General features: G+C 40.2%; 1 protein-coding gene across 3 annotated transcripts in view; it reads right to left on the reverse strand.

Moving 5' to 3' along the window:
- Positions 1–288: 288 nt before the first annotated feature.
- Positions 289–13,412, reverse strand: part of LOC123969108 (voltage-dependent T-type calcium channel subunit alpha-1I-like) — a 232,829-nt gene continuing 219,705 nt past the window's right edge. For all 3 annotated transcript variants that reach the window (XM_046046199.1, XM_046046198.1, XM_046046200.1), the window contains 3 exons: positions 9,363–9,537; positions 3,995–4,209; positions 289–2,031 (listed from right to left, as the gene is read on the reverse strand). In XM_046046199.1, the coding sequence (XP_045902155.1) occupies positions 1,366–2,031; positions 3,995–4,209; positions 9,363–9,537 (1,056 nt within the window). In that variant the 3' untranslated portion in view covers positions 289–1,365. The remainder of the gene's footprint in view (positions 2,032–3,994; positions 4,210–9,362; positions 9,538–13,412) is intronic.

Genomic DNA, 13,412 nt, shown 5'->3' on the forward strand with positions numbered 1-13,412 from the left:
TGTCTGTGAGTCAATTAGCTCTAAGTTTGCAGACTAAGATACGTACGTTAAACTATCAGATACCAACAACTGTCTGAAGCAGAGGCACTGTGTGTTATACAGAGGGAGAACTTTGAGAAAACTGGATGACATCAAACTGTCTGACTTCTTACAGTATTAATGTACAGGCTATAATGAAATGTTCAATGTTAAAATTATATTTTACTTACCCCGTGCCTTGCAAAGTATTTTTTTTTTTACTTGTAGGAATCACTCTTGCCCATTCAACATGTAGGTAGAGGCTGCTGGTGCTGAGAAAGTCTTTTAATGTGCATGGTATGATAAACTTGTTTCGATTTCTTTTGTGTTAAAATCTGTTAAATACAGCTTTAAAGTTCAAATGTTTTCGTAGAAATCCAACCTACAACTTCAAAAGTCAATGGTCATTTTAGTGACACATTTAGTCTTACATGTGTATATATTAGTGACATCAGAAAAGGAATTGAAAGTAGTTGATGTACCTTCAAGTTTTTAAAAGTATGTTTGGGCCCGAGTCTGCACTCATTACATTTTAGCCCTTTCATGGTTATGTTGAAAGCACAAGAGTCCACTCTGAGAGTGGCCAATGCTTCCACTAACAACCCACATATTCTCAGCAGCAGTCACATATCCATTCTTCTATTCAAAGAGGCCCTTTGTCAATTTTCAGACTAGCCAGGCTCCTTGCTTGTCTTGGTCTCCCTATCCCTTACAAATTGAGACAGATGTGTCGACATTCACACAACTTCAAGACATTGAAGTTAAAAAAGAACACAAAATATGCAATCATTTTCTGTTACCCACCAAATCTTCTTAAGAGGAAAAAAGGTTGGTTGATGCTACTGTTAGCGATGGTCATTACAAAATAAACCTGTACAAAGTTCAGTTCTTCCTCAAAAGAAGCTTCAGAGTTCTGTCCAATGCTAATGACACTGCTTTTGTCTTTCTGCAGTTTTATTTAAATAGCATCACCTTAATAATGCTCATCAATCACTGTAATTTCCGGGCCTCTCTCTAATGGCCGGCCAAATATTCTGTATTCCAGGATGACTCAAATATAAAGCCCAGCACTGCAACATATGCCAAGGCCGAATCCTGGTTATTCTAAAAGGTTAAAAGGTTATCATTTCAAAAAGCAACCACATATACTGTGGAAAAGAAAAGACGTCCAAATTCAGGAGCAACTGTAATCTTTTGAGAAATGACTGATTCCAAGCAGATCCAATAAGGAAAGAAAGAGATCGGGTTCACAGGACATGTACTATTTTAAAAGTCTCTTCCTGTTCTGTTCAAGGTCCAGAAATGCAAATGGTTAAAGAGTTCCACTACAGAGAGGCAACAAGTGTTTCATCTATTTCTCCTGGAACTTGAGTCTGTGGGCTGGCTGCTGCTTTTCATGCTGAAGCCTGTGATATCACTGTCTTCCTCACCTCTTGCCCTTCCCTTTGTCCAAGGGTTGGACAAGTAACCATGGGCATCTATGCCATAGAAGTGGCGTCCGTCTTTACTCCGGACAGATAGATTGGTTTGGTCTAGTGACCCTGTGCTGTTACATTTCTTAACCAGCGGGGCTGCCAGAGACCCAGGGGTCAGCAGCGACGTCAGTGAGAGGCTGTTCAGTGTTTCTGACAAGTGTTCACTGTTGAGGGTCTGGCGGCAGCCATCCCCACCCGCCCCCGTGCCCATGTCCTCATCTGAAGGGTCCATGGAGTCCTGCCGGGGGCAGCTGGGGCTGGTGCTGCCACAACCACCGCTGCTCTGGCTCCTCTGGTGCCCCCTGGTGGCTTGGAGAGTAAAGGTAGTACTGCGTCTCTTTAGTAAAGGGTGGCCCTGGTCTCCTGTGGCCGGTCCCTGGGGGTGTACGGGGTGGCTGGAAAGGGGACAGAGGAGAGGCATTGGGAGATCCAGATCTCGAGGTGGGGAGATGCTGAAGCTGAGCCCTTCCTCTAGAGTGATCTGCAGGCTGCCATCTGAACTGCCTGTGGCCAGGGAGGAGTCACTGTGGGACAGGTGCTGCACACAGAGGAGGGAGGTGGTGAAAGAAAATAAAGGGAAGCAATCATTCTTTAATGGGCAGAAGATTATAGGTGGTTTGGACCAACAGGACATTTTAAGGATTGATTTTAGTTAATTTGTTGTTTGAAATGATTGAACCAAGCTTTGGGTTTAATCCCATTAAATCATTTAAAACCAGAAGTTGTGTATTAGCCTAAATACCCATAGAATACAGCATGAGAAGTGATTTTAACTGGACCTGTACACCCTCACAGGTGTTTTCACTTAATCTGGCTGATTAAACCTCTGTTCAGGTTGATATGGGCAGAGATATGTGGTTTACAAAAATCAACATACCACTAAAGGGTAATTCATACTTCAGTGTCGAGTCTACATTGGTGTCTGGGAAAGCTCTGCAATTACACCGCGAAAATGATAATTAGTGGTGGAGTTTCTATGTTCTACTTGACTTCCGCCGGCCAAGCTGGCTAACTTCCAATTTAGCTCTCTGCTAACTTGAATGGGGATAAAATGATAATCATGGTGCTCTTCTAGACTTTCCAAATGTTATCGGTCCATATGGATAAAATCTAATTTATGTTTTAAAGCACCTTCTTTCACAATGTAAGTCTATTGGGAAATGTCTAGTTTGACACTAGTAAAATAGAGACATGTAGTTCAATTTTTTGGAAGGAGCGCATCAGCCTGCATTGTAGGGTATGTGGCTACGGCGTACCTATGGCATAAATTCGGTGGGGGGGGCTTAAAAAGACTGGAGCATCTACAGCTTGTTTCAGACAGTGGCTGTTATGAGGGCCTGCATGAAGATAGCTCACTTTTGAGAATGATAAACACGTAAGGTCCCACCTCAACAGGAGAGTGACGGGTATGCCAATCGTACATAGTCTGTCTTGCCCATATAGCATTTGTTTAACTTAAAGTATTACATGGGCAGGAGGGCGTTTATTCCAAATCCTGGCACTGTGACTTCCATGCTGTCAGTATACAAGACCACATGGGAGAGAAAGAGATTACGAAAAAGGAGAAATGGAGGATTTGGCAGAAAAAGAACCAAAGATAGAGGACAGAAAGAAGAGGCGTAGAGAGAAAGAACACCAGAGAAAGATGTAAAGAGATGAAGGAAATACAAGGAAAGGGACAGGGGAGCATGTGAAGAGCGTGAGCCAAGAACTGAGTGCACAGAGTTGGTATCAGGCTCAGGGCTGGCCAGGCTAATTAGCTGAGTGCCGCAGAGCATTACTGTAGCAGCTGAGGATCACAGAGGCACTCAGACACGAGCTAAACAAACCAAACAGGTAGAGGAGAAAGAAAGAAAAATCTGTCTCCATGGTTACACAGGAACAAGATCTAAAATAAGGGCTTTTCATTCTCGTTTGTTTTATGCAGGAGCCAACAGAGGGATGGTGTTAGATTCAATGCAAATGAGATTCTAGTTTTAATTATAACTAATACTTTCTCTGTAGTTTCACACTATAGTAGTCATGTGCATGTTCACAATTTGGTAAAACAACTATTTGTATACTGTCAGTTCTGATTATCTACTGAAGCCATTCAAATGACAGACCACACAACAAGATGCTTTCACATCTCAACACTCTGCAGTGTTTATTTCTAATCAAATTAACTGTTGCCACGTTTTGCCAAAATGATGTTGCAGCTCAGTTAATGCAGACATACTGTAATCAAAACATTTTCACATTATGGCATGTTACAGTATCAGGTTCCCAGATCACCATATCTGTGCTCACAAACTCATTTTACACTATAGCTCATTTGACAAATCCCATCTGACTGCCTGAAGTGTTTTTGATGCATGACAACTTCGGTTCACTGAACGTTCTCCTAGGAATTAAGTGTTTACATCATGTGTGATGTGTTGCACAGAGATACTGATGTCAGGTTCTTATTTGTCTATCCATCCATCCAGACACACTTGAATCCATTCATCTGTTCATAATACCTGAGAGCTCAGGGGCCTGCTGTTGGCTCCGGGTGAGCGGAGGGAGGCCCAGGAGGCTGGGGAGGCCAACCTGGATGGCCCTCTGTCTCCTGGGCTAACACCGTTCCCAGGACTGCCTGGATGAGCAGCAGCAGCAGGGTGGAAGAAGTCTGCTGGTAGGTGGAAGATAGGTGAAGATCCACCACCAACTCCACTGCAACTTTTTCCATCTCCATCTGAAAAAAGAAGGTTTTATACAGCTTTGTCAGTGCTGTTCATATTTTTGTTTATTTTAGTGTATTTCATTGTTTACATTTTCCTTCTCTTATCAGGGTGGAGAGGCCCCAGACAATGTTTAGCATTCAGACAACCATTAGACTTCTGACACTATCATCTAAAACCCATGACACACACACACACACACCTCAGTGATCTAACACACTTAATCAACAGTATCATGATGTCTTTATAGAAAGGCTAGAAACATGGGTTGGGCTCTCTTGGGTACTTGACTGGATCTAACATGTTGAGACTACTTGCTTCCAATAAATATTTCTTGTAGTGTGCCTCAAGGTTGAGTGCCGAACCTCATTATTTTCTATCTGATACACTGTAGATGATTAGGTTAATCTGCAAACATGAAATTGGTTTTCATCACTATGCAGATGACACACAACTATATATCTCTGCTTCAAATGATGATGCCTTGTCAGCAGAAAATAGTTAGTGGATGGCTTAAAATGTTCTTCAGTTAAATAAGGACAAAATAGAAAATTTGGTAACCAGTGTGCAAGCAAAAGGAAGACTTAAATTCTTAGCCACAGATGTTGAGGAAATTTGCAGTGTGGGTAATCTTTGAGAAGAATGATAAATTTGAAGCACACATTCGGAACATCACAAAAGTTGCCTTTTACCACTTAAAAACATATAAGCCAAGGTAACACAATTTTTTCTTGCAGGGCAACTGGGAAAAACCCCCATTAATGTTTCTATTTACAGTCATCACACTTAAGCCTTGATTATACTTGGTAGCGGACGCGGACAACTGCGGAGCCCATGGACGCGGACTGCTTCTGTTTATACTACATTCTGGGTTCCGCTTGGCAGATGCGTTCCACACATGCTACACACTGTCTTCTTTTCTCAAACTTTGGCCGATTTCCTTCCACGAGTTGTAGAGCATTTGACTGTCTATACTATTTTAAAGACTTGTTAACGAATTGTAGAGGTGCAGGTAGCGACGAACCTCTTCACACAGCCTCTCTTCAAATTCAGCGTCCATTTTTCTTTTTTGCCAGCGCATGCGCAGTTGGTGGTTTTGTAGCGTACTCCCCGCAGAGGCACGGGGACGTCTGCACGGACACTACACGTACCCCCTCTGATGACGATTTTTTCGTCACACGGACCCTAGCGGACCCTCGCATACTTGCGGACGCAGAAAGTATAATCGTTGCCTTACTGTAATGCCCTGTTAACAGGCCTTCCTAGGAACCTACAACTTCAATGCAGCCAGGATCCTCACCAAAGATATACTAAGTGCACATATCACCCCATCCTAAAATCTCTCCACTGGCAGCTTGTAAGCTACAAACTGATGTGCTTCTCATTGTTTTCAAATCACTTCACTGCCTCGCTCCAGACTACATTATTGACCTCCTCACAGTTTATGTTTATAACAGATCAGAGTGTTCTCCTGACTCTTTTGCATTAAAGCTTTTTATCATTTTTTAGTAATCTGTCTGCATGACTTGCATACTGACCTCTCTGACAGCAGATGTATGAAGTATGATCTACTTATACTTGGGGGGGTCTGAGTACACAGGCATGTATCACACATGCACATTAGAAAACAAGATGGTGACCTCCTGACAGCAAGAAGAAGAGCTGTTTTGGTTGTTGTTGATTTGGCTGAACAACACGAAAAAGTCAAATAAAGGAAAGTGTGTGTGCAATGTTTAACGAGGATACATTGCATACATACAGCACATAAAACAAGTGTCCAGTTTGTCTGTGAAGATCCTCAATCAACCAGGTCATAGTTATCCAAGGAAGGTTAAAATCAAGGGCACTTGAACGTGGTTCAAGATACTTTTTACGTTTTACCTCTCATCCAGTTGGTTAGGGTTAAACATTTTGCTTCGAATAAGACTGCCAGCATTTGAGAATATAGTACAAAATTACTGATTTGAATATCAAAAGAAAAATCACTATCACTCGTAGGTGACAAATTAAAAGAGCTAGCATAACCTGAATTTAGCGTATTTTAGAAACATAAAATGGTAAGCTTTAGAGCAAGTATTTAATTCCCCAAACTGATAGCATTTAGTAAATGTAATAATCAAACGAAAGTTGATCTTTTATATGGGTCTCTGAGATAAGAGTAAAGTAATATATATATTTTCTTGTTGTTGACAGTAATCATACTATGTAAACATTTCCTGCATGTCTACAATGACATTGTGTCTACAACAGTCTGTGATGTTGTGTGCTGTTGAATTGAAGTGAATTTCCATGCATTCCAGTAAGGACGGTCATGTTACGGGCAGGTGGTGAGCCATCAGCATACCAGAACATGTCATTTATCAACATCTCTGTCTCTGTGCCTGCGTCGCCACAGGACTTGTCTATCACTGCTTTAATTGCAGTGGAAATCAATCAACTGTGTGGAATATGAAACATGTCCTCTTATTTGAACGATACTATCAATGTCACATCAAAGTCATGACTTAATGAAATCGTAGTGGTTAACGAACAGTGAGAGTCACAAAGAACACTGATAGGGACAATAAGGAACGCTGATGAAAGGTATCCCTGAGAGGGATTATTTTAATATGATTGGGTAGTGTGAAAGATTCAACTGAACAATTTTGCTGCTCTTGGATGAAAAATGGCAAGTTTTACTTAAAGGCAAAATACTCACATCTCATTTACAGTTTTATTATTTAAATTACATACTGAGAAACTTTACTGTTGTCACTCAACAATAACCTAACAATTGATTTACATTGACTTTACTGCACACATTATTGTATTAAAATTTTGTTTAACCTTAAAGAGTTGTGTTATATTAAACCTTTTCTTGATTTCTTGTAAAGAAACACTTTTGTAAGTCCTTATCAGGTCGCACTGAGTCTCCTTGAGGTGTTGAATGTTTCCTTCCTCATAAAAACATTTGCAAAGTCAATTTTCTAAAAGTATTTTTAAGTTACAAGGTAGTTCTATTTATAATTTGACAACACTGGGTTGTACAACAAGATTAAGATATAGTTCACTTTCACTCACAAAAACAAAACAAACAAAAAAAGTATATACAGTAGATGGGTGAATAAATAATAAGTCTAATAAAACTATTTCCATGGTGGAGTGCTGAGAAGGAGGAGGAGGAGTCTCACAGCCTTGAGGAAGCCTGTGATATCCAGCTGGACCCTTTTTTCCAATGTTTTTGTGTCTATGTGACAGAGATGCTCACAAGTCTTTGAGGTAGAGTCCAAGTCAAGTCTCAAGTCTCTGAGCAAGAGTCCAAGTCAAGTCTCAAGTCTTTGAGCTAGAGTCCAAGTCAAGTCTCAAATCTTTCATGGTTATTACAAATGTTGTATCCCCTGCTGCGTTCAATCCAGGTTTTTTATGAAACTGCATAGCTATAAGGAATTCTGTAACTATAACTGTAAATGTAGTTTTTCATTTACAGAGCACAACCATGTAATGTGCAATGCAATTATTGACGTCTTATTAAATACTGTAAGTCAACAGACTCCCCAGACTCACTCCCCAGTGTAACATTAACTAAATAAAACTGTGACGTTGCATAATCAACAATAAATCTGTAACCTGTTTTTAACTTACAGAACACAACCATATAGCCTAATGTACAATGCGTCTACAATTAATGACAATGACAACTACTGTAAGTCAACAAACCCTGTTGATTTTCAAACCCAGTGTAAAGTTAACTAAATAAATCTGTAAAGTTACATGGTCAACAATAAACCTGTAACCTCTTTCCAGCCAACGGTAATAATTAATGGCAGCCAGCGGGACGTAAAGGATTACGTTAATCGACTACCACAAGTTTGGCAAGTAAAAAAACGCTCATTCATCATTTCTTAATGATTTCTTAATTCATTTCTTAATGAACGACAGTAAACAGTGGTGAGTAAACATGTTTGTTTGTAAACATGTTTACTCACCACAGGTTACTAACGTATTTGCGTTCAGCGCGTCTTTGTTTGGATCTTGTTGTATGAAGTTTTAAAGCCAAAGTTTATGATAAAAGGCACAGCAGCTGCCGGTGTTTGTTGTCCTCTCTCACGTGTGGCCACGCGCAGCTGATACTACATGTTACGTAGGCAGGTTATAGGTAACAGAGGGAGGGAATAACAGCAAGGTCATCAGACGTTTCCTAAAAAATAAACATTGTTCACGAGTCCCGCACCTCGAGTCCAAATCGAGTCTGAAGTCACTGTGTGTGTGACTTAAAACTCCAGTCCCCATCTCTCGCTGCAAAACAGGGCTATAACATAATCCTTGCATTCACTACAGTGCTTGTTTTTGCAACTGACAGGCTCAGATTGTTATAATAAATGTCTGACAAAATGGAAATGGAAATAATTCCTACAGATCATTTTTGTTTAACCATAAACAGTTGCTATATCACTCTCTTCAAATCCACCAGACAAAAAGGATCTTACTCTTTAAAAAAGGGTCTTTGACGGGGCGCAATTGCAAGCAAGGATTGCATTGCAGCGCTGTTTTGCGGCTGTTGACTGCAGTGTGCTCGCTCAATAATGGAACAGTTTCAAAAAAATGTTGTCCCCATTTGTCACAGAGACACAGAAACATGGGAAAATATGGCCCGGATTTAAAAATACAGAATTTTCCCTTGAAGTCTGGTGGTATGACAACGGATACTTCTGAATAGTTGCCCTGCCACTTTCAGTCACATCAGTCAAATAGCTTAAAACTGGCAGCAGTAAAGTGGATTATGTTGCTTTGCGCTCATGCAAATGCATGTGTGCCCTTGTAAGTTTTCCTCTGGTGATGGTGGCTATTTGTTCAAACAGCTTTAATAAAACTTTTTTTGTTTTTTTTTTACTATTTTTTAGAGTTTATATTCAGTTTGGTGTATGGTAATGTTCTTATACTGTCACAACAGTTTTGGAGGACTTTGGTGAAAGAATGTGCATAAAAAAGCACTGAAGCAAAGCAAAATGCTCACATATATAGTTTAGGAATACCATGGAAATCTACCTTTTTTGTCATTTAGGGTAAGAACTTGGTGATTTCAGGACCTGCCACTCAGATTCATTCACTCTGAATGACAGTACTAACTAAAGATACTACAGAAATACAGCTACTATATAGTATCTGTACTACCATCATATTCTGGTACCTGTGCAATGTGCCGGGATTGGCCGCTCCAGTGAGGGAGAATTCAACTGGGGATGGACGCCCACCTCAAACAACTCCTGGACCTGCTCCTTGCTTCCTGAGCTGAAGGGACAAAGTCCTTTGTAGTCCCCCTGGGTGGGCAACTCTTCCGACCCATGGGAGTCACTGCTGCCCCTCTGAGAGCGTGATGTGTAATGGGAAAAGGAAGAGAGAAATTGAAGATAAGAGGAGCGAATGTAAGAGAAAGAGAAATGCAGAGAATAAGCATAATATCCAGGTGCACTGAAGTTCACTGGAGCAAGATATCAAACTGAAGCTTTTCATTTCCCCTTGTCATAATGGAAATCTAAGTACAATTTGCTAACAATTTCAAAGAGATCTCTTTTCATATCCCTTTCATTATCCATCTATACAAGTCTTATTAAAACTGGATGTGGTAAAAAGAAAGTAATGGAAGGCTTCAAAGCTTCAAATTGCTCAGCTCTTGTTGTTGGTTGTAAACAGGATCAAATGAACTGGTCTTCAATGACATACTGATGAAACAGGCCAGGTGGAACCGCTGTAAGTTGGGAGCGAAATGTTAACGGGAAGATGGATATATGAAAGACATACACACACAAACACACACGTATCCTAGAATGCCCATTATCAAGAGCAGAGGGGGAGACAGGTTTTTTAATCAGGCAGTAAAGCATATAAATAGTAATTAATGATGATTATCATGATTGAAGGGGTGTAATGACATGTTCTGTGACTCCCCAAAGCCCCAAAGATGTACGTACGTGTGTGTGTGTGTGTGTGTGTGTGTGTGTGTGTGTTGCAGTCTTACACCCTTGCGCTTCCCTGCGCTTCCATTTCAGCATTTACCGAGCCAAAACCTGATGGTGTCTGCCCCCTGACCATTTAAATTATTTAAATCAAAGGTAAACAGAATAGGAGTTGTACATAAAGACCTAATAAAAATTTAAACTAAGAGTGCAATAGTGCAAAAAATAGGAGAATTGTGGACTCTTAAACATCAGATCTCTCTCATCTAAAGGCGTACTAGTAAATTAATTAATAACAGATTATAATATTGATTTATTTTGTCTTAATGAGACCTGGCTGAGTGATAAAGATCAGGCTATGTTAGCTAAATGAATCTACTCCCCCCAGTCACATTAATACTCACATTCCTCGAGGCAGACACCATCTCCATATTTAAGAGTAGGCTTAAGACTTTTCTATTTGATAAAGCTTATAGTTAGGGCTGGCTCAGGTGAGTCCTGAACCATCCCTTAGTTATGCTGCTATAGGCCTAGACTTTCCATGATGCACTGAACTCCTCTCTCCTCCTCTTCTCTCCATCTGTATGCAGCCTCATCCCATTAAAGCATGTTAATAACTCGACATCTGCTTTCTCGTCCCTCTCCTCTCTCCTCCTATAACTTTCTGCAGGTGTTTCTGGCTCTCGAGCTGTGGAGTCTGGATCTGTGGTTGCGAGTCGCCTACTGCTACCATGTTCTTGCTTGACACCCTTTGCTTCAATTGTTATTACTAGTCCTATTCTTATTATCAGGCATGCAAACTGGTCAGGGGTAAAAAAGGTGAGGAGGATATGCAAAAGACAAACACACAGACAGTGTAAAAGGGGTCTGTTTTAAGCTTACATATTCTATAGATAACTGACTTTGTGTTGAAAATTAGTGGGGACATAAGGGCTCAGATAGGGATGTGAAGATCCAGTTAGCTCACAAGACTCGGTGATGCACCATATTGGTGTCACGATAACAAGATGTGATGATATTTTAACGCTATTTTATAAAAATCGTCAATGCTGAAATATAAGTTGAGGGGTCTGGGGGAAACTTTGGAGCATTACACACTTAATTCCCTGCATTATGGTCATTTTCTGCACCAATTTCTGCCTTTCCTGTATCAATTTAAGGTGGAAATGTTTTTATTTATCTAAAGGGAAACAAAAAATTCAGGTGGCAGTTGAAAATTTAAAATCTAAAAATATTATAGAATATAATGCAGTATGGCTCTCGTTCTATGTTGCTTTCAGAAAGGTTTCTCCTGTGCAAATGAGTGCAAAGTACAAATAAACCTTTCTCAAAGCACTTTCATTTGTTATTTATTTGTTATTTACTGTTGCAAGGTCTTTTTTAAAGCATTTTTTACAAATGCTTGCAAAAACAGAGATGGGGACATGTCCCCAACATCCCCACTGTAAACAACACAGATGCTGACACGTTTCATCCTGTTGACAATAAAGTTTAAACTACATTCCATCCAGGTTGCTGCCAATGGTCTCCATAAATGAATAATTAGCTTAGCTAACATTATTGGGCGTTGTTATAAAATTGGCAACATGACTATATCGGACAGCACAGTTAACATTGTAAGCTAGCTTACTTCTGTGTTACATCAGGCTTGCTTTCCGACAGACAGTTCATTTGGCAGTCTTTTACCGTCCTAACGTGTTCAGCTGTCGGACTCCGCTATGTAGCGGACATAATAATAATAATAATAATAATAATAATAATAATACATTTTATTTGATGGCGCCTTTCATGGCACTCAACGTCAGCTATTTGATCCCCTGCTGATTTTGTACGTTTGCCATCTGATAAAGAAATGATCAGTCTATAATTTTAATGGTAGGTTTATATGAACAGTGAGAGAAAGAATAACAACAAAAAAATCAGTATTTGACCCCTCTGCAAAACATGACTTAGTACTTGGTGGCAAAACCATTGTTGGCAATCACAGAGGTCAGACATTTTGTAGTTGGCCACCAGGTTTGCACACTTCTCAAGAGGGATTTTGTTCCACTCCTCTTTGCAGATCTTCTCCAAATCATTAAGGTTTTGAAGCTGATGTTTGGCAACTCAAAACTTCAGCTTCCTCCACAAATTTTCAATGGGATTTTAGCAAATCTACTTTACTTTTAATACAAATTATGAATATTAATATTCAAAATATTAATTCATAAATCCTCGTTAAGGGTACCACTTAAAGATTTGCTGTCTGCCCCCAAGGCTTTAGGAACCTTAAGTATGGCTTAATAATTATACAATTATTTCCTAGTGATCAGTTTAGTAGTAATTGTTTAATTATCTTGAATCAATCTAATCAATCAGTCAATCTCATATCGAAAGCGTAAATCCTCCGTTACAGTGACCTGGACTCAAACAATACACACACACAGTTCCTGTGATTACAGTGAAATTTATTAACCTTACTAACTAAAGGTGGATATAAAGTGGCTTTAAATATATCAAAGACATACAACAATAATGATTAAACAAACAGGATGCAATCAATGAAAATTATGGAGTTAAATGTGGATTTAGTGGTCTATTGTGGAAAAGATTTGAGTCTAAGGAGGCAAGAGAACCAATAAACGCAAGTTATGGTAATAACTAAGTTAAATTTGGCTAGGATTAAATTAACGGATTAAAAGACTATTGGACATCAACTCAACCACAGAATGCTGTTGGTTCCTTACTGCTTGTTGTTTCTCCAGCTCCAGTTGGTCTTCGGCCGGCTTCACGCTGGCTGAACTTCGTGCGTTCTTGGTTGAGACGGCTTAACACGCCGTCTGCCGGTCGCTTTCTCTGCCAGGGAATTTCTCCGGAGGTCCGTCCCCAGTTGGCTTGGTTTGAAGAAAACTTGCAGTGGTAGGCTGTTAGCTGGGTTTAGTTTTGGGTTTTGATGTCCTTTGGGTTACTGCTGGTGTGACTGACACGTGTGGCTGGGTCCGAACTTCGGTGGGAGCAATATAAGTTCACTCGACTACAATAAAGCTTAGAAGTACTTGGTTGTTTTTGAATTCAAAGTTGTGCGACTGAAACGGTCTGATAACTTTTAACAAACAAAAGAAAATATAAGCAAGTAAGTTGCTGGAAACAAGGGAAAAGCCGAATTCATGGCGCTTTTCCTGTGTGGCTTGGCGTTGGGTCATTTGCCCGGCCTCCCACGTAGGATTCATTGGGTGTCGCTGTGCTCGCGCAGTGTGTGCGTTGGGGGGGGGGGGGGGCCCTGGGCTATGTTGGGGGGGGGTGTT

This window comes from Micropterus dolomieu, linkage group LG04 (assembly GCF_021292245.1).
Source record: "Micropterus dolomieu isolate WLL.071019.BEF.003 ecotype Adirondacks linkage group LG04, ASM2129224v1, whole genome shotgun sequence".
NCBI classification, from domain to species: domain Eukaryota; kingdom Metazoa; phylum Chordata; class Actinopteri; order Centrarchiformes; family Centrarchidae; genus Micropterus; species Micropterus dolomieu.